Source organism: Calonectris borealis, chromosome 1 (genome assembly GCF_964195595.1).
Source record: "Calonectris borealis chromosome 1, bCalBor7.hap1.2, whole genome shotgun sequence".
NCBI classification, from domain to species: Eukaryota; Metazoa; Chordata; class Aves; order Procellariiformes; family Procellariidae; genus Calonectris; species Calonectris borealis.
The window spans coordinates 150,477,966-150,493,527 of NC_134312.1; the positions used below are offsets into that span (position 1 = coordinate 150,477,966).

Genomic DNA, 15,562 nt, shown 5'->3' on the forward strand with positions numbered 1-15,562 from the left:
TCAGTCACCCAGATGAATCCTCTATTTACCACTGAAGAACCTTTCTCCTTCACTTGGCCATTCACATCCCAGGGTTTATATATCTAGGAATGAATGACAGAAACATAATTAAAAGATTTTTTTTATTAAAAATCAACATATTTATACATTTGTACATTCCACATACCGCTGTATATGTTCACCAACATAACCATTAAGTCAGAAAGCATCAACAGTACAGATTTCCATCTGAACGAATTTACTGCAGGGGAACTTCAGTTTTGTAATCGATCAGACATCACAGAATGTCAATAACTTCTTTTCTTCTTTAAAAGTAGCAGCACATTTAATTATCAGTGTTCACAAGGCATAAACCCCAAAGTGTTGTACAGCAAGAGAAAAAAATTAATTAGTAAATATAGGCAATAGGAGGAGAGCTCACAATGAAAATGTATTAGTTGCTGCCTATTATAAACAGCAAGATGTTAATAAAACACTTAGAGCTATGCTGAATAGAGACTGCAGCAAATTGGGAAGAGTAATAAAAAGTTACTTCCTGATACAACTGTATAAAATAAAATATTTTTTTATGTCATTCAGGATAGAGTCCTGCGAAGAACAGACATTGTTACAGAGGTTCAGCAGAGTCAGGATAATGCTTATGTGTTCAAACATGTAATAAAGGTCCTGGAAAACATACACATACTCCATCCCTATCACCACCTTTCCACAGTTGACATTATTAGGGTTTCATGTGGTTAATGTAATAAAGTGACATTTTATTGAGCAAAGACAGATGTGCTCAGGAGTCCACCCAGAACTCTAGATTTACACCCATGTCAATTAAGCGCTAGAAGAGTGACATTCATCAGGTAACAAAGGCTGGAAAGTTTTTGGAGATTGGGAGTGGGGGGAGCAAAGAGAGAAGTTCTCATTGTAACCCAGACTCCCGTGCACACCTGAGCCACAGAATGGGCTGCCCGAAGAAGTCAGTTCATAGGTACCTGTGGTGCGCTCTGTCCAACAAAACCCAATTGCTTGTTTTCTCCAGACTTTGAGATCAGTATTCTTGGATAACTTACCCCTTTAAAGCACAGAAATGAAGATCTAACTGAATTCTTTCTCCTAAATGTATGAGGAGAAATATATTTCTCCTAATTAATCTTATTTTGAGCAGAGTGCCAGATTCTGGGAAATTTTTTCTCACTAGTATTTTTCCCCTCCTTTTGACTCAGAGAGGGGAAAAATTGCATATGATGACATACACACATCATAGGTAATTTTTATGTGAGGAAGCGTGGAGATATGCAAGAGTAGAAAAGGGTTTAATGAGTGCTTTTTGTATGTATCAACAAGTGTAATGGAGGATGACTAAAAAAAAGTCAGAGCTGCAGTATTTCTGCAATTAGAAGCTACAAGTTAAGCAAACATGCCTCAATATCTGCAAAAGCATCTGTGTGAGAGACTAATCTCATTTGTTATGTCCTGAATCACAGACACACTGCCACATTAAAAAAAAAAAATCTGCACTACTGTTTGGTTTTCACACATACAAAGTTGGACGAGACTCATTGGGGGAAAAAAGTGAGTGAGATGAATTACAAACACAAATAATTTAGCAAGAGCTAAATTAAGAAGAAATATTCTGACAGAATCTCCTCTCTCCAAGGGCAGGTCTAAGACACCACTTTCCCTAGCTGGAGAGAAAAAGATTGCATCAAGCTTAAACTCCCAGAACCCATTTAATTTCCAAACTAGAAGGATGGTCAAAGCAATATTCCTCTTTCCTGCCTCTCCTCTTTCACGTATCCAGTCAGCAATTAATTACCAGATTACTATTCATTCCCTCCTTGCTGCTGCAGCCATACCAGAAGAATTTACCACAGTAACAATGCTGTCCCAGGACTTCAGGTACACAAAACAAGAATGAGCAAACTGACAGTGCCAAAATAGAAGAAGGAATGAACTCAGGTTCTCCAATGTGAAGTTCTCTTACCCAAGGGGTGTTGTAGTTGTCCTACCTAAGGGAATCTGAATGCAGACCTTTCATAAATATCCTGGTGATAAAGTACAGAATACCACGCACCACTCTGATGTAGGCTGTCATCTCCTCTGGTGGAGTACCATCCCAATTGTTCAAGCGCTGTACACACACTGGAAGAGCATCCTCCACCTGCCCCTCCCTGCTGAGCTCTTGCTCTACCTCAGCCTCACATTGGATTTTTTGCTTTTTCTTTTTGCTACCGTGGGACTTCCGTATTAGTTCATCCGAGTGAGTTCTAGTATAAAATTTAACAAAGAAACAGGTAACAATGTATGAATTTAAATGTCAGTATTTTTCTAGTCCACATTTCTGGGGGGCTAAAAGAATTAGAACCCCCCAACTTAAATATTTATCACCCTTTTGGTCATCTATGACTGCAAATATGCTACCTTGCATTACTCCGATTTCTGTATTTGTTCTGTATGTACAATTATTGTTACTGCTGCATTTTAGCCAAAGTACAAATCTGAAAAAATATCTAATATTAATCAAGAATTGTTTAATCTTTTACAGCCATACCTTTTCATGCAATAACAATTAAGAACTTTCTTGTGCTCCGGAATGATATGATCTCCATTCCATTGCAACACTAGTTGACAAGATTAAGTTCATCATTACCTAGTGGCGAGAATGAGTCTTAATCATGGAGAGTGATACTTGTTTTAGTACCTCCTTATTAGATAGGAACAAAGCTAATGAGGATGCTTGCAACAAAAGGAAGTATTTCTTATGAATTGCATGCAAATCGCATGTACGCAAAAAGCTTATCAGATCTTTGTAAAATCACTTCCTCTCTATCAGCAAGTATTTTGAGGACTACAGGGGACTACAAATTTGTCTATGTCATCATTGCCAGTTGTATACACAATGTTAGAAAACCATGAATACAAGATACAGAAGAATCTGCTCATACCAGTGCAATGCAGGAGAATCACTCGTGCCAGAATTAAGTCAGAAATGCCCACATTTGTCTTTTTTGAAGATGCCATTCACTAAACGTGGCTTACATGTCTTAGTAGAAAGCGCTACAAAATTCCTTATTTGGATTTTATTTATTTTTAACCCCACCACAACAGCTATACTTTTCTAATTTCAAACTCAGGAAAGAGAAAGATCCAAAGGTCTTTTGCTTCAAAGAAAGAAATGGATATTTTTTTCCCCTGAATGTAGTCTGGTTGCCCCTTCCTGGAGGCAGCGCTATGCTTACAAGGCTGTTTCATAAGCCAACAGGAGACCTCTGTCGAGACTGCATCTAGAAGATACCACGCAGATACCCCGTTTTGCCGAAAGTCTCCACTCTGATTTGGAACGCTGAACCAGTGAGCAGCTGTACTAACTCAATTGCATGCTGGTCAGTAAGCTTGGTATTTATTAGAGCTTAACAGAATTAAAAGAAATGCTTTGACTTTGAAATACTTAACTTTTATTTAAAGTCATCATTTTTGAACATCTCGTGTGGGAAGCTGCTTCTTTTAAACTGATTGCTTTAAAATAGTTAAATAGCAATGTGAATACTTATCAGGGCAGTTAAGTAAAGGGTTTTTGTTGTTATCTGTGAAACCTTAGTTTACAGAATGTTTTGTAAATATTACAAATTCAGTACCCCTGTAGTGCATCTTTGTAGATTTCTTCCCAATTATATCTTCCTTCCGTGATTTTGATTGCACAAAGTCATCCACAAGTACTAAAACCTACTCTTGTGGAGTTCCAATCTGCCTAAGTTATGTTATAGCAAACATTTAGCACATAATCTGTACACTTATGTATCAGCTACATCTTTATCCTCCAAAGAAACTCTAGAATGATATAAGACCAATTTATTCAACTGTATGTACAGTATATTTGCATATTAATAAATAAATCAATATTAAAAGTTAAGGTCTCTTCCCCCATATAAAAGTGACTACAGTCTGACCAGACAATCTGACTTTGTTTTTCTTTTTCTTCCAAGCACAGCTGTATGACTGAGGCTATCGGCTTCCACTCAGTTTATTACAGTAACTGTAGGAGTAGAAACCTAACGGACCAGTGCTTACACTTAAATTCTATATAGCAGGGGGGGTACTAAAAAGTGCATCAAAAGCCAACAATTTGTAGAGCAAAAAATCAAGTTCATAATGTGATTCTGGGGAAGAGGATCCAGCCCAAAAGAGGACATGCTGCAGCAAACATTATAACCAATGCACATTTTTGTCTTGATAATAAGCTGCATGATGCCAGTCTTGTCACGTAATGTTCCAAGAATTCCAACTCCAATAGATGCCATCTCCACCTCTACAAATTTATCAACACCACATTCAGTGCAAAGTGACATTTCTTAAAATAATTGTTTGCCTTGTATCCATAACATTCATCCTTACTGTGAAGAAAAGGCTCATTTTCTTTAACTGTTCACAACTATATACAAAAAAAACCTATATTTGCACCTCTCCGTTTCTGGTAGTGAATTTTCTCTTCTATCTACATTCATTAGAAATCAAAAAGATAAGTGGCGATATTTCATATTTACTGGAAGTCTTCCCATTAACCCAAGGACTAGCTGTTCATCTTGATTTATACCTAAAGTAGCTGCACTTTGTTCTTTTTTCCAGCCCACTTTCAATGGGGTATAAGTCATGGGAACCTGTGGGACTGGAACATATTTCAAGTCTGATTGCTGGAGCTGGAAGAGTGATGAGTCATGTTTGAATTCAGATGTCTGTTTGCGGCACAGTGTGTGTGGACCATACCCCCATTTGGGTATCTTACAAATACAGGCTCGCAGAAAGGGTTTTGGCACACCTGACAGACCTTTTTGTCCGAAAGAAGAATTGGGCTTCCTTTTTGTTTAACCTAAAGAGAGGGAAAAAAATCCAAATATGAATCTAGCAAGGAAGGAAGGGAAATTACGAAGCATATAATTTCAACTGTACCCAATGGACAAACCTGGTCAACGATAAGAGGTAGTATGAAAAGACAGCTTGAACTATTTAACTTGAATTCAGTTTCCACATTCACACTCACTCATTTTCATGCTTCCTCTTAAGCACTGGGTTTTTTTTCTTTTTTTTTTTTTTCTTCTTTGTTTGTTTAATAAAGAAAAGCACTCACACATTTAATGCAACTGAAAACCTGATGCAGCTTTCTAAACAAGGTCACAGGTCAACTCCACAGCAAACTGAGCACTGATGCATTTTTATTCCAGACAGATTCTGCTGGATATACTGTTTAGTTCTAACAACAGATTTAAGAATCTGCTGGGAGCTCTAAGCAACACAGCTCTAGCGAGGAATAGAAGAAAGCTTCACAAGTGAATTCACCACTAACAAAAGCTACTAATAAGCTTCAATTAATACTAAGTGCTGGGTAAACTTTTTTGCAAATTCTGACAGGTCTCAATCCTAGTGAAAAAAAACGCTAACTCACATTTGTTAAAGTTTCTGCAAGAACTTCGTTAATCTGCAAATCCCAGATTCACTTTCATTCAGCCCAGAAGTTCACCAAAGTTGTTCCTATTTCAAGGCCCCCACCTCCCCTTATGTTTTACAGAGAAAGCATAAAATTAAGTTTGAATCTAGTAGTCATGGCAAAAAACTAATGAATGCAGCAAGTAAAATTGCCAAGGACATGATGACAATTTTGTCCTAATTCTTCAAACTTCTTCTGATTATTATATATCAAAGGACTTAATTGTAAAGCTTCAAAGTGCCTCTATTTAAAAAAACACAACCAACCTACCTTCTCGTGTTTGTAGATTAAGTTTTCAGCTTGTGCTAACCCAAGCGCAGTCTGAGTCATTCTTTTTGTATGAATGCTTTGCCTCACTGCTCCGGCCAGGAACGGGGAGAGGAGCTGCACTGACCAGCTGTCAGGCACCAGCTGCAAAACTAGAGCCGCATCAAATTCAGCAGCGTGGTTATTCAAGAGATCCACAGCAGCCATGACTAGTGCACAATCCGAAGTGCCTGGATTTAGATACACTGACAGCAGCATATGGAAAAGCCTCCGTCTGTACTGCATGTCTCTGTTCTCAGAGTTCCATATACAGTATTCTTCAGCAGCATGGAAGTCCTTTAACTCGTGGACAAGGATATGCAAAGCCTTTTCATGTTCTTCTAGTTTTCCATATAAAATTGCACTTTCCATATGAAGGTCTGTGCCCTGGATTTTGTCTGTTAAATGAGAAACAAGGCAATATTTGCTCAATGGAGAAGACGACTAGTCCCTCTCCCAGAGTCAATGCAAACAAGCCCACAGAACTCAACTCCTGCTATTTTTGCAGGGGTAGTGGCAGCTATAAAGAGGACAAATGTTTATAAGTACAAGAATGCCTAGATGTATGGCAACACATCTCTAACAAAAGACCACCACAAAATATGGGAAAAAAATGACCAAATAACAGGTGATAAAACCAGTGTCATTGACATCTTTTAAAATTCAAGTATGTCAATCTTGCACTGCGCACACTGCTACCACGTATGATAAACTGTAAGATGAAGCCGCAATATTTTTAACTTCTGCTTCTCCCAATATTATAGAAAGTTACAGAATAGTTTAAAGTCCATAAAAGACAATAAAGATCAAATAGTACTTCCCTCTAAAAAAAGGACACTACAAGCCCTTAATCCAGTCTGACAGTTTAAAGTGCCAGCGACAGGCAGGGGGAATGGCAAGTTCATCTGGCATTTCAAGATAAAGTAGAAAATCCTCTACTTTATCACTCTAAGGTGATAAAGATTTGGCATAGGCCTCTGTAAAGGTATGGAAATACAATGTTTTTCTCCCCAAAATATTTTGGTTATCAAGGAGGAACACACTAGCACGCATTGATCTCGCCTTCACGTAAGATGAGAATTGTCATGTAAGAAATCCTGTGTTTTGGAGTACATGGATTTCAAGAGAATAATCTATCTTGTAACTCTTGCCCTTAAAAATTTGGTTAAAAATTAGAAGATGGGAAAGAGCAAGAGTTTCAGTGACTGTGTTATACTTGTACATTATCTGTCATATAAAGTTTTGCTGACTGGAAAGGCAAGGGGACATTAAACTTTGGTAAATTATTTTAGTTGCTACTCAGCTATTTTTATTTCCACAACCACTGGATTTTTCCACTGAATTTCAAAAAAACATTTCACATCTTTCACTATAATAGCAAGTAATTTCCCTTTCATCCACTGAAACATTAAAAATTAGCCATTATAAGCATTGGCCAAGGAAAAAATTTAGCTCAACTGTTGCTTGCCTTATATCAACAGTAAGACGTATGTTGCACTTTTCACTCAAAAAGATGCTCATATTTTTGTTTAGCATGAACCCCAGCTTTTGGGGTAGGAGTGGGTTATGGACAACAAACAAGTCCTTGGTAATCAGATTCCTCAAAGCTTCGCTTCAGTTCACCGAGAAACAGACTGCTTAACAAATAAACTCGTTAAGTCTTCCATTTGCAAAAGATTGTCACAAGTTACATGCTCATCACTAAAAAGAAACTGACTATAAATTAAGAAGATAATTGTATGAAGATATTTTTTCTACCTAGTTATGGTATTCTGCCTTTGGTGCAGTGGCAAACATACCATTGTACCTCACGAGCTATGGGAGATCAAAGACAACCCTAACAGATATGCTTTCTAAATTAACTTGTGTCTATTAGAAACACAGACGGTAAGCCTGTCAACCAAATAGACCTAGAAACCTCAAATCTTTTAGTTTTCTATCCTTATGAGGACTTTATCTTGTTTCCTGCTGGAACTGACATAGAGCATTTATAATAGACAACATGCATCTTACCCAAAATAAAGTGAATTCTATAAAGATCAGACTTCTGAAGAAGACTGCGTAGTTTAAACAGCAGTTCAGTTGTTTCTGTACAATTATCTGTGGTCACAGATTTTAGCTGAAGTACTGCCTCCAAATACAGGACAGCTAGATGAGTATGGTACTTTTCTTTCTACAGATGAAAAGCACAACGTTAGCTCAGTTTACAAAGACAACCTCATCTCCCTACCAATAACAGTGATGAATATTTACATAATTACATAGAAATGCATTTTAATTCATTTATTTGATTCAAATTAATCAGAAAGTCTTTTGTTCATGCAGATAGACAACTTATTCAGACCAGCTTCACAAAATACATTACACGTATAGCATGGGCTTCTCTATTTCATTAACACAGGCATTTCCAAAATGTAGATATGAAACACCTTATTCCTAAAGCCCTCTTCATCTTAAATAAAAAAGCTCTATAAATAGCTTTTCTTGTGCAAAAATTATTTCCTTTCAAAAGTTCACCTAATGAAAGTCAATGCAGTAAAGCTGATCTCTCTCCTTTGAGTACAAGTATGATCTCCACTGTGTCTTCTCCTTTTGTTTCCCTTGTAAAATGAGTAGTTTTGATCTAATTCATTCTTCCTCATATTCAGGTATGTTCTTTGACCTTTTCTATTTCTGCAACAAAATTTGAGAAAGCCACCAGAGGTAGACAAGCACTGTGAAGACACAGTGCTTTTTGTGTTATCCACTACTGAATATTCATCAAAACAAGTTGATGATTTGACTGTTTGAAGCATTCTCACTAAAGCATTCACAATAATATAGTACTTTCTAAAGACCAAATCAATTTATGACCCAGCCTTTACTAGCAGGTAGAGTAGATTTAATTATAAATTATTTTTGTTATAAATATTCTACAAGGCGCTATGTTTAACTCAAAAAGTTTGTCTGAAAATATTCATGACATCAGAAACTAGTACATTCATTTGTCACGGTGTCACACACCTTGACATATTTGCAATAGTGACACAGGGAAACCATTGATCTAGCATGTGTATTGGAAGAATGTAAATTAGTGAACTGGTCATCAGTTCTGTTGAGTTCTTTCAATGTTCATTTCCTTGCTTTATTTGCAGGTTAAAGTAACTTCTCCTGTGCTTAAAATGTCTCACATCCAAGTACCATAATGTTTGGCTGCTTCTGTATTGTGCCTAAAAACCCAAAGGTAGAATACACTGTCACTTATGACTTGTGAACACATCTTTTGGACATTCAACATCTAGAGTGGTTTGGAATTCTACAGTGAGAGGTGCATGGTTCAATTCTATCATTAGTTGCTCAAATCTCTCCAGAAGGACAGAATAAAACATACGTACTTGTAAAACACCGAATTAGCAATATCAGTATATTGCTGCCACAGTGCAATAGGATTAGCAGTTGCTCAACCATTTTGCTACGATCTTACCAGACAGAGATTTGAGCCTCATTAGTGAAACAGAAAAGTATGCAATAATCATATGTTAAAAGAAAAACTCTGAGGCGAGGTAAGCAACTGTCTTGCTGTCACGAGAGTTGGAAAGTTAAAAATAATGCAGATATCTGCTCATGATCTTCTTAAAACCACTCCTTCCCTATTCTGAGTACATCTGAAAGCCTTCAAATTATGCTTATTTCTTCTAGACTTCGGCATTTTTCAGAGTTGTTCATCATAGTCTGCATTCTGAATGCTATGCCTACTTTTAGTATTCTTGTAGGACTCACCTCTATTTTTCTTTCCAATACTAGATGTTCTAGATATTTAACACGTGCTTTAGGATATTTGTTAAGGCAACTGATGATATCATCTGGATTAATATTGTTTTTCTCCTGTTCTTCCAAAGGCCTTTTAGTGAAAATCTGTACACCAACCTATAAAGAGTTAATTGCATTTAGGAACTTTTAATTTCAAATACTTATTTAGTAGCACTATCAGATTAGTTAGTACATTATTCAGGAAGATAAACAACACAAAACCCTGCTCAACACCACCAAGATTACACTACTCTGTGCCTATCATGATTTCACTCACTCCTGTCTCCATCATCTCAATTTGTAGTCTATACATTGTCCAGCCTATAAACCCTGTGTTGGGTACAACCTTCACCTGCCACAAAAAGTATTGAACAGATCTGCATAACAGCAGAACAAGAGACTTCAGCCTTTGCAGCAAGAAAGCGTCAGTCAGAAACCAGAATGTTTACAGCCTTATCAAATGTGATGATATACACAGAGCAAGAGACTTCTATACTGACCAAAACAAAAGTTTAGAAATCATTGCATATAATAATTGAGCTTTAAATTAATACAAATTAGGCAGTGACAAATTCCAACAGCAGACTGACTGATACAGCATCAAGCATCCCATCTAACAGCACACCACACAAATGGATGTTACAAAATTATTTATTATCTTGCTTAATATGAAGAAAAACAGAAGACATGCTGTATTTTTCATTGTACAGAATGACCTAAACTTTGTTTTCAGAAGAAAAAGAGGCAATTATCACTCGCACTTGTTAATAGAGGGACTTAGAAGAATTTTGAGAAACCTGGAAGTTTTCTTCTGTTGATCACTATTTAACTGGCATTAAATATTCTGCAAAAATGGTCCAATTAGCTATCAAGATGGAACAACGTTAATGAACACCCAAACACCACTACAGGGAAATACTTTATGATGTTCTGTGAAAGTACATGCATCACAAACCTCTTCATTTTTTTGTAAAACCCATTCAGAGTACTTCCACACTAGATCTTGGTCTGAGCAGAATGTAAGGAAGTCTACTATATATTCATAGAGATCTGAACGTGTAGAATCTTGAATGTCTCCATCAACTATTTTCACCCATAACTGCAAGAAAACACACAAACATTAAAGTGCTTAGAATGTACTAGCTCTTCCAACTCAAAATTTACGTGAGCTACTACAACATAAATAGCTAATACAACACTTAGTATTAGCTATTGGTACTTGTGGAATTAGAAAGACCTCCTAGGAACACCAATTGCAAGGGACCTCACTGGTTGCTAAATTTATGCCTCTTCTCCATCACAGGCTTTTCTTGCAGCTGCCATATTCAACTAATTCAGACCCCGTATCATGTGTGTTCTCATTCTGAGAGTGATTGGCCGAATACTTCAGGAGGAAGTACACTAATCACAAAGCAAGCTTTTGATAAAAGTCCTTTTCTCCAATGCATAGTATACTTTTCATGTGTTCTGTGCATACAGATTAAAAGCAAATGATACAAACAATTTAGAAGAAAACCTGATTTTTTGCTCTTCTTTCATTTTGACTGAAGAACTTCAAGTATCGTGTGAGATTATTTTTATATACACTGTAATTGGAATTAAAAGGTTCCACATCTAGCAGCCCAGTTTAGCAATAAACCACGTTCCTTGAAACATAAAGAAAAATATCTTGCACATGACAAAGGTACATACTATTTTTGTTGTCCTTACCGGTTTTCTGCTCAGGAAGTTACTATTTACATAACTGACTTGAATGCATTTGGCAGTGTTACTGTGATTAACATACTCAAAAAGCCACACAGTAAGGCAAACTACTTAAGGTATTGGATATGATCTGACATACATGTTATTTATTGATCAAGAACATATTAATTTTTCTAGATGAAGTTTTGCAAACAGGAATAACAAAATTACTTAGTCTGCAGTTTACAGACCACTACTAGTCTTAGTGACATCAGAAGGGGGGTCCCCAAAGGGATTACTAACCCAGCTGAAACCCACAGACCTTGCAGAATGTGTTCACTGTCCATCATCAGATAAGGAAACAAACTCTGAGTTGCAGTCAGTGTCTGCCATGAGATTACAATACTGCTTTGCTGTGTGTATACAGACTAATCGGCACAGGATATGTTCCCGAAGTCCCTCAAAGACTTTTTCAAGTGATCTCGATTATTTTAGCGCTTCTGTCCATCTTTTAAGAGCACGAACGTATGTTCTGGTATGAACAGTTTTGCTTAAAAAATAGAATGCAAGCATCTAAATAGCTGTCATCTTCAGTAAGCTCTCCAGGTTTTTCACATCTAGTGTATTAATTTATTCAAGGAAGTCTTAGCATAAGTTTCTCTTACATATACACATCACTACTTTTCAAACAGATAAATTAGCACCTCAGATTTTTATCTCAGAGGTAAACTGGTCTTTTGGAATGGTTTACAGATGACACTAAAAGCTTTATTCTAACCTGAAGTGCTGCAGCATCCTGACCATTGTAGTGATACAGAAGACCAAGGGCAAAATACCTGCATAGAAAGAGAAAATAATATTAAAATTGCTAGATCTTTCCTACCAACTTCATTATGGTTTGATTAGCACAGAACATAACAAATAATTGCTTACAGTGACACGTAGACACCCATGTCTACACTTTGAACAAGTGTCTGTAGGCTCTTTTTTAGAATCAAAGGAGAGAAGTTCTGTCCTAGAAATGTGTCTGTCTCTCCTGTCTCTAAGGCAGTTTCTAGTTACTAGCTTCAACTTAAACAAAGTATGTGTCAAATTAGAAATGATTCCCATGCTGTTCTTTGAATTTTATATACAGACTTAACACACAGCTCCGAATATAAATATTCCTCCAATAGTTAATCAGGTGTTATTAAATCAAATTTTTATGATGCTTTTACTTAAAACTGTTTTAGTATCAGAAACATTTTTTTCTTTACAGCAGCATGAAAACAAGTCAGGCAAGGAAGAGCTTTGTACAGTACCATTACAGAAGTTTTTTTGTGTACTGTAATAAAAATACAGCTAAAGTTCTGTAACAGCTATTCTCATGGAATGATGTTCTACCATTCACATTTGCAGAAGTTTGCCTTGCAAACCATACTTACCAAGAAGAGTTAACAAAACTCCTGAAATAAATGAAACTACCCTAAATCTAACCACAATTAAAGACGACTCCTCACCACTTGCTACTACTGCACCACTCAGTTTAAAGATTAAAGAAATTAAATCCAAGACAGCGAGGCTGTCTCAAGACTCAAGACTGGAGTTTGTATTTTACACATTTACTATCTAGTGTCTCCTGCTTAATGACAGTCAATTCTCCACCTGCTGGTATTTCCAATTTGAAGTCATTCGCAGTCATCTTAAGCAACCTCCTTTTGGTGAATCAGTGGAAGCACAGAAAGTATGCAATTCAAAAGTAAGATCTCTTTCCCTGAATAAGCAACTACAATTTTAAAGCCACTAGCTGGTTAATAGCTTCCACCTCTGGCAGTGCATGCTTTAAGGCATGTTTTAATTCTGTCTGAGTACCACTACTGTGTCCACTCAGCTCTCACATTGTCACAAGGGCAAACAAGCCATTTCTTTTCCCCCCTCCAAATTTGTACCAATCCTTTATTTTTGTGTGGGGGACAGAAACCTTCAGGCAGAACTTTACCAGCAGAAGACAGAATGCATTTCCTTTACCTCAGACTGTCAATTAACACCTTTTCACCAATGTTTTTAAATGCTGACAAGTCAGGCCAAGTTACCTTTTGGACCCGAAAGCACAGAAACTACAAGGATTTGAACACATGGCTCTAGAAGCCAATAGCATTTAAGACAATTTTCCCTCTGGTCTCAAAGGTGCGATACTAAAAAGATCCACTCACTTTTTGTGTTTTTCCAGCCAGGCAGCACTGTCTGTTAAAAGACAAAAGTTCTCCGAAACTAGCAGATCCAGCAGGCTTTCATGATTTGCCTCTGCGTATAGTTTGAGTAAAGCTGTGTCAATATCTTCCTTGTAGCCATTTGCAACCTCAGTGCTGCGGACTTCATTCAAGTAACTCATGAGGAATCGTTTGCATTTTGTCATCTTCTCCTGGTCCCCTTGGGTCAGCTGGTTTAGGTCCGCGTACTCATGCAGAGGGGGATGAGATCGTATAAATGAAGAGGAAGTAGGCAACAGGAAGGGGTAGAGAGAGATCAGCTCCCGGACATCAAGCTGGCCGCTTCTGCAATTACAGTGTCAAACTAGATGAAGCAAAAAGAAAGAAAAAGTATACATAGGCACAAAAAAATAACATACTGGGAATGCGTGCGCACATATGCTTAGAGTCAGGACACCAACAGTTGTCAGTTTCTGAAAGTTACTGCCTCCTATGCTGGAGAAAATACATTCAGAATAAATTTGGAATTTTTTTTGGTATTTCTACCCAAACTTGTTTATCATTCTTTCTCCTCCTCTAGACATTGAAAGCTCTGAGAATGCCGAGACTGGCCAGCCTTTTGCTTTTGACATCCCACAGCTGTTCTGTGGCATATACAAAAATCAGCTGAATAGCCTTAGGGCAGTTCCTAGGACTGCCTAGACTTCATCCATACATTATGGGAGCTAGTCTTCTGATGGAAGCAAAAAAAAAAAAAGGAGAAAGTGAACCCTTTCAGGCAAGCCACAAAGACTGTGCAAGTGCAATTCTGGAGAAACCAGCAACTTCCTGTAGAAAACTAAAGCTTTCAGAACACGTGTTTGGATGATGAAAACATTTTCCCCAACCCTGAAATGCACCAGATTCCTCCTTCGGCTCACTTCTTAAGGAGGTTCTGAAAACAAACCGTGGATACTAATTATGCATCTGTCTAACCAATAAGTAACAAGCAGTCTATTGTACAGGCATAGGTCTTGGGTGTACATCTACGTGAGATACTATGGAGTGGCTTTTCCACTTCCCACGTGAAGGGCATCTATACTTTATCCAGGAGCAAGTTGTAACACAGAGATGCTACACAAAACATTTTGCTTTCAGCCTAAATTGAAGAAATTCCTCAAGCATTTGAAGAATGCATGTTGTGACAGAAGAATAAAAGGAGAAGCTTCTTCACACATGACAAACAACTCCCCAATTTTCACAGCTAGAACGACTCCTCCTCCCAGGCCTTGCTTTAGAAGAACAGCAAGAAATCAGGATTTATATTTTATTTCACTGTCAAAGTCATTATTCAGAATTCATCTTTAAAGATGAGCATTCCTGAAATGCAGGAGATACTGTTGCTGAAAAAAATCAAAATGAACTGACAGTTCTCTAAAAGAAACCCTGGTTAGTTACTGTTTTGTTGCACATAGAACTTTTAAAAAATAGTTCTTATCTATCCGGTGATCAGCAACCTCAAAAAGACTTTCCCTTCACAACCTTGATTGGAAAGAATTCCAAAAAGAAACAAGTTATAACCATGGAAATAGCTGAAGCAGTAAAATGTGAAAGATCCTCACAAGCAGGCTCAACCCTTCCCTGTTGTAAACTAACTAAAGTAGTGGGGCATGCCCTGAGTTGTTCACTTCTTGCCAGAGACACAGTTCCAAAAGCATCCAGGAAATATGAACTAGTAGGAAGCATCACCATGGCAACACCTATTTAGAACTTTTAAAAAAAGTAAATACTGTCGTTTCGCTACAAAAATCTATACCAGAAGAATGAAATTCTGGGAGACAGCAGCAACAGTACATTTAAAAGCAGCAAGTATCCTGTTCCAGAACCTAGTGACTGCAAAGCATGGGAACAGCAACACAAACAATAGAGGACCACAACAGAGAAAAATCTGAACATGGGAAGCCTTCCCGTGAGAAGAGGTTTGAATAGCAAGTTTTTCCAATTCGTACACAGAGCTCCTACCGCCTAAAAAACACCTCTACACTAGAAAGACTAGCCTGTAATCAAGAGTAAAGCGTTCATGTCTACTTTGCAGATTTCTGCAGTTGAAATTTCCTTTTAATCCCTCTTTTCAGACTTGATATTT

The 15,562-nt window shown here is 37.3% G+C and overlaps 1 protein-coding gene across 2 annotated transcripts in view; it reads right to left on the reverse strand.

The window, feature by feature from the left end:
* Nucleotides 1-108: 108 nt before the first annotated feature.
* Nucleotides 109-15,562, reverse strand: part of TGFBRAP1 (transforming growth factor beta receptor associated protein 1) — a 38,869-nt gene continuing 23,415 nt past the window's right edge. For both annotated transcript variants that reach the window (XM_075136134.1, XM_075136142.1), the window contains exons 6-12: nt 13,441-13,782; nt 12,027-12,084; nt 10,521-10,664; nt 9,536-9,682; nt 7,790-7,949; nt 5,741-6,174; nt 109-4,855 (exon numbers count right to left, since the gene is read on the reverse strand). In XM_075136134.1, the coding sequence (XP_074992235.1) occupies nt 4,667-4,855; nt 5,741-6,174; nt 7,790-7,949; nt 9,536-9,682; nt 10,521-10,664; nt 12,027-12,084; nt 13,441-13,782 (1,474 nt within the window). In that variant the 3' untranslated portion in view covers nt 109-4,666. The remainder of the gene's footprint in view (nt 4,856-5,740; nt 6,175-7,789; nt 7,950-9,535; nt 9,683-10,520; nt 10,665-12,026; nt 12,085-13,440; nt 13,783-15,562) is intronic.